This window comes from Cicer arietinum, chromosome 7 (assembly GCF_000331145.2).
Source record: "Cicer arietinum cultivar CDC Frontier isolate Library 1 chromosome 7, Cicar.CDCFrontier_v2.0, whole genome shotgun sequence".
NCBI classification, from domain to species: domain Eukaryota; kingdom Viridiplantae; phylum Streptophyta; class Magnoliopsida; order Fabales; family Fabaceae; genus Cicer; species Cicer arietinum.
The window spans coordinates 27,058,726-27,064,463 of NC_021166.2; the positions used below are offsets into that span (position 1 = coordinate 27,058,726).

At 31.5% G+C, this 5,738-nt stretch overlaps 1 protein-coding gene across 1 annotated transcript; it reads right to left on the reverse strand.

Annotated features, from left to right (window-relative positions):
* Window positions 1–211: 211 nt before the first annotated feature.
* On the reverse strand, window positions 212–3,816 carry LOC101495932 (uncharacterized). The gene is made up of 7 exons (XM_004509912.4): window positions 3,200–3,816; window positions 2,393–2,464; window positions 2,072–2,139; window positions 1,771–1,927; window positions 1,270–1,350; window positions 1,069–1,158; window positions 212–495 (listed from the first exon to the last, which is right to left on the reverse strand). Exons 1-7 carry the CDS (start codon window positions 3,470–3,472, stop codon window positions 373–375), a joined length of 864 nt encoding a protein of 287 aa, XP_004509969.1. The 5' UTR covers window positions 3,473–3,816; the 3' UTR covers window positions 212–372.
* Window positions 3,817–5,738: the final 1,922 nt, after the last annotated feature.

The following is a 5,738-nucleotide window of genomic DNA, read 5'->3' on the forward strand; positions in this document are numbered from 1 at the left end:
ATTGAAGAATTGTGAATGCTGTAAAACCAATCTATGAATTAAGAGAGCTTGGATTTGTATGGTTTGAACTTAAACATAAAAGAAATATTAAACAGATTTAAATAATTTGTATTGTATTTTCAGGTTCATCCAGTCAAGTCTCTGGTTTGGTTCGTGTAGCTAATACCTCCTGATATTAGATTAGAGTGACAGAATTTAAGATAGACAAATATTCCAAATAAAGTTAGGCCGAAGCAGAACCATCTTGAAGTTGCTCAAGCTATATTATTATTAGAGTTAGAGAAGAGAAAATCATGAGTAAGAGTAGCATGGCATTTCAACAAGTCTACTTTACATCGTGAACACTCCATTTTCATACACTGATATTACAAACTACACTTGTTCGTGGTGTGGATTCACTGTTGGTGGTCCTGGTGCTATGGCGAATTGCAGACCCCTATGCTGCCCGGATTGTAGCACGAAGGCAACTTGGGTTGCGGCTAGTGCTGCAGCCTCCTGTTTCACCAAAAACATGAAACGATAAGAATATTGGTGGGACTCAATCTACATGTGTTGCAAGAGATATGAACTTTGTAGCACTGACACTTTAGATTAAAAACGTGCTTAGTGTTAGACGCGGACACAACATCAATAGATATAGTTACATTTAATGACTTCTCCGTCCGTGCCTATTTATAAGAACCTATGAAACCTTTTACGCATATTAAGAAGAGTTGATAGTGCAATTAATATGCATAATTTGTGTAAAACTATTATTAAATTACCCATTGTGTATAGATGCATTTAATGTTAATTTTTCATATTCCAAGACAATTTGGTAGTATTAATGAGGAATATATTTGGAAAAGGTGTAATTAAAAATTTGTAAAGATTCTTATATTTAAGGACAAGTAAATGTATCAAAAGAATCTTATAATTAAAGACAGAAGAGGGAGTATTATTTTCTTAAATTACAACCTGTTGTAGTGCTGTGCCTATGTGTCAAAGTCGGGTTCGTGTTTGAGGTGGAACTTCATAAGACATGAATAAAAATGGAGCAAAAACCATAATTTTAAAACTGATACTTACTTGTCTTTGCCGCCGTCTTTGCAAAATACTGATTGCCCAAGCCATGATATAGCAAGGTAAAAGAAAGCCAGCAGCACGAAGCAAGAAAAGCTGCAAATAATTAATAGTTAGTTATGTTCTCGCCACAACACACTTGAAAGCAATACAAAAACTGTATGAAGTTATAAACTACTTCAGATATAAGAAAGTCAAGTCACTTACAGAGAAAAAAGTTGATGGATCATCCTCGGCATCAGCGTCCGTGACAGAAAGTGCGTGTCTCAAGAGTAAAAGGGCCATTAACTGCACCACAAGTAGAATGAATTAGGCTTACAATGATGTCCAAGTGCTAGCATCCTAGCATAATAGTCAATGTGCATGAAGATCCTAAAGTTGATTGCAAGTGCACTTGATTCCATGAAAATGAAATGTATGCCTAAATTTCATTGCAAGTACAATTGATTTCCTCCCAATCACATTTCTAAAACCCATACATGGTTCTGAAAGTATACTCTCCGACACCCTAGTTTGTCTAAAAGTAAACTTCTGGAAGGATAAAACCTATGTTTTGCTCTCAGGCTAAAAATATAAGTGCTAAAAATATGTGCCTGTATCCAGCCTCCAATAGCAGGGCATAAAGAAAATGAATGTCTTGTGTGAACATGAATATGATTGAATTATACAAACATTTTGTTAAAAAGGACTTCAAGGTTAACGCCTTACAATTAGAGCAGCTGAACGACAAAATGCAGCTCCATTGGCATTAGAAGCAGCATATCCATCATATTCAGCTTCGAAGAATTGGCGTTCTGCCTCTGCAATTGCCAAGAGTCGAGGATCACGCAAGTCCAAAGGCGTACCAGAAATTGTCCAGCCTCCGCTGCAAATATGTTTACAACTCACCAGTGAGAAAATAAATTTCAAATAAATGTTTCCAGTAGGTTGAAACTTGAAACAGGTTGCTTATACATATAACCAACATTCTTAAGTGAAGACTTATCTAAATTGTGAAACTTCGTCTTACCCTATATCAATGGTAGTTTCTTCGGGATTTGGACGCGGTGGTGGAGCAGTATAACCAGGTTCATATGACTGAGAATTACATGCACAACAGGAGCAAATTACCATCAAAGATGAGCACAAAAGTAATATAGTTGAAGATTTTGAATAAACACTCGGAATGAGCGCATTTAGTTCAAAACAAAGATACCATAGTTAAATAATTATCATTCAATAAAGCTACACTTGATAAAACAGAATGTATGAACATTTCTTCTAATACCTACCTATACACAAGCATACAATGTTTTAAAATAAATGAATATTACATGTAAAACAAGCATACCTTATGACAAATTTCACAAGTTATGTCTCCTTTTTCGTTGCACCAACGTTGGACGCACTTTCTGTGAGCATACTGTGTAAAAAGAAAAACATAAAATCCCAAGCAGTTCATAAATTAGGAAGACAAAAATAGAGAAGACACCAATGTCTCATAAACAACAGGGTTCCCCATTACTAAGAGAGTGTTCGAGTTAACAGTTTGATTCAGCACTTAATCAATAAATACTTATCTCTAAGCATAAAAAAAATTGGGTTTATTTAAAGTTTTAATTCATATACACCTCAATGTAAAAGTTTCTTATCCTTTCAATTAATCATTAATGTCACATCATAAAATTTGTTTGACTTTAATAGTTTAATTGTAAATACTTCTAATTGATTTGTTGTTGACAATGTAAAATGTTTTTTCAGTATATCAAAATTAATAATCTTGAGAAGCTTATCGAGATCAACTTGTAAACAAACATTAATTTTTTATATTTAAGCTCTTCTAGTTATTCATGGTATAGCATAATTTGCAATAATAACGCATCTAGCATCAATGAACCTTGTTCGTTAAAATTGTAAAATAGAAGAAACAGACAAAAAGAAAAGAGCATAGCATACATCGATTGCTACAACTAAAATTTATCATATTCGGATTATTCTTCTCATCTCATGCCTTTCCACATCTATCCATCATTAATTAAGGAAAATAAAATAAAAAATAAAAGAATTCCAAATTTTTATTATTATTTTTAATTTTCAATTTTCAATTTCAATTTCAATCATCAGCAAGACATGAAATTGACGAAAAATATAAATGTACCTTAAGACTGCCGCTACATGCGCATGGAGACTCCAGATTATTAATGCTGTCCTCATCCTGACAAATGCGACATTCCGCCATCTGCAACAGCGGCTCGTCCTCGCCGCCGTCATCATCATCATCATCCTCCGGTGAAGAACTGGATGGTCCCGCTGGTGTCTCATTCACAGGCGGTAACGGCTCAGGAGCAGGCTGGGCCGGATGTTGAGCCAGAGGCTCAACCGGCATGGGCCGTACAAGACGGTCAACAAACAACACCAAATGATCGCTCATTGCCGATCAATCCTTTTTATATTAATTAATTAATTTACTCAAATTCAATCTAAATTTGAAAACAAAATTCAAAATCCCTATGAATAAAAAAAAGGAAGAATGAAAAGTGAGAAAAAAATTCGAGATCGGGCGGTGAGTCGGTGGATCCCGAGAAAATGAAGGAATCTGAGACTCACCGGAGGAAAAGGTAAGAGACAGAAGGGAGTTTATAGAGCGAGAAAGAGGGGAAGAGAGAGAGTGTGATAGAAAACTGGATTTGGCGTATATATAGGGAAGGTAAACGTTGGTGATGGTGCTGCGTTGTTTGTTTGGTTCGGTGGTGGCTTCGTGGAATTTCGTAACGTAGAAAAGGATAATATGGGCATTTCGAGACTTTTCTGTACGTTGACGTTGTTTGTTTTATTGTTGTTAGTTGCCGCGTAAACAACCCGTTCCCTTACGGGACCCACATCGAGAAGAGAACTACTTTCCATTTTTTCTTCTTTTATTTATTTTTTTATTTTTTAGATAAAGCTTTCCATTTTCTTCTCAACACACATTAAACAGTGTTTTTTTTAATTGAGGAAAGAAGAAATTTTTTATTATTTAAAGTGATGTTTATTTTTATTTTACGATTTTTTTAGAGAATTTAAATTTGATGTTTGAAATTTATAAAGTTAAATTTTTATTATTAAATTAGCACCTCAAATATTAATTATATTGGTTAAAAAGATTAACGGTCAATTATGTAATTAATTTTTGTAAATTATAATAAATTTGATTCTAGTTTCTACAAAATAACTTTTTTAGTTTAAATTTTAATAAAATGTAAATATTTTCGTTGTAGTTTTTAATACTTATCACCGTTAGATTTTTAATATTGGGTTATTATAATTTAAAATTTAGTCTTTGTAATATAAAATAAAAAATAAAAAATATGATTTTAATCGCTTTATAATAAAAAAGTTAGTTTCACTTCATATACCAATTTTATAATACACATTTGATATATGAGGGTGTGTACTAAATCATAGATAGGTTAAATTTATGGAAGGTAGCTTCTATAGAGTTCTCACTAGAGGCAGGTTTTCGACTTCTTCCTATACGGCTTAAGAGGTAAGTTATCGATATATCAATCAAATAAAATGGAGTTTGTTTGATGGAATAAGATATGATAAAATATAAAAGTTAAATAAAAATATAATAAAATATGATATAAAATTGGATAATTATTATCCTATTAGATATTTAATATGCATATAATAACAATGAGAATTTTATTATATTATTTATTTGATATACATTTTATCATGATATAATGTAGTATATATGATATTTAAATGAATATAAATATTATTGTTAATCAAATATATAGTCTTTTTTTAAAATAAATTTATAATACTTTTAATTTTTAAATATTATAAATTAAATTATAGTAAAAAAATTAAATAAATGAAATAATCATATTTAAAACAATTCATTGATACTACTAAATAAATAATTTTAATTTTTTTTAAAAAATAATATGTAATCTGATTATTTTATTTTATGTGTGTGTGATGTAAAATGGCAAATGTGTGTGTTGTAAATGGCAAGAGTGGAAGTAAAAAAACTCAAAATAATAAAACTCAAATTTATTGTTATTATTGCCTAAAAAAGTCCTCAAAAATAGAACATATTATTTGTGGCTTGTTTTTTCACTGTGACACTTTAACATTTTGTCTAATTTTAAAAAAAAATTCTTTTTAATTCTGAATTATAATTCTAGTTTGGTGACTAAATTGTTTGGACTAATCAGAGGCAGCAAAAAGCAGTTAGAGCGAAAATAAAATAACACACCAGGTTTTATTCTGGTTCACCATAAACTTTGTAGTTACGTCTAGTCCCATAAAAAAGAAGGATTTATTCATTAATTCCAAACTTGAATTACAAAAGCATCAGAACCTACAAGTCAATCTTCTCAAAACAACCTAAACCTATATACTCTTTGAGACAAAACACTCATTGACCCTACAAAGTCAAGTCTTCTCTACACAACTTGAAATCCACATATTGTTAGATGCAAACTACTTAGTTGATCCAACAAGTCAATTCTTTTCAACACAACCTGAGATCCACATATTGCCTAAGGCACACTAAAGCTATTATCGGGCAAAGCCACTAAGCAGATTTTTTCAATTGTTTTCCCACACTACAACACTTAGAATATTTTACTTTGAACTAGTGCTTTGCTTGAACTCAAAACCTTAAACTCTAAACACTTAGAAAAATATTGACCTCTTGATGT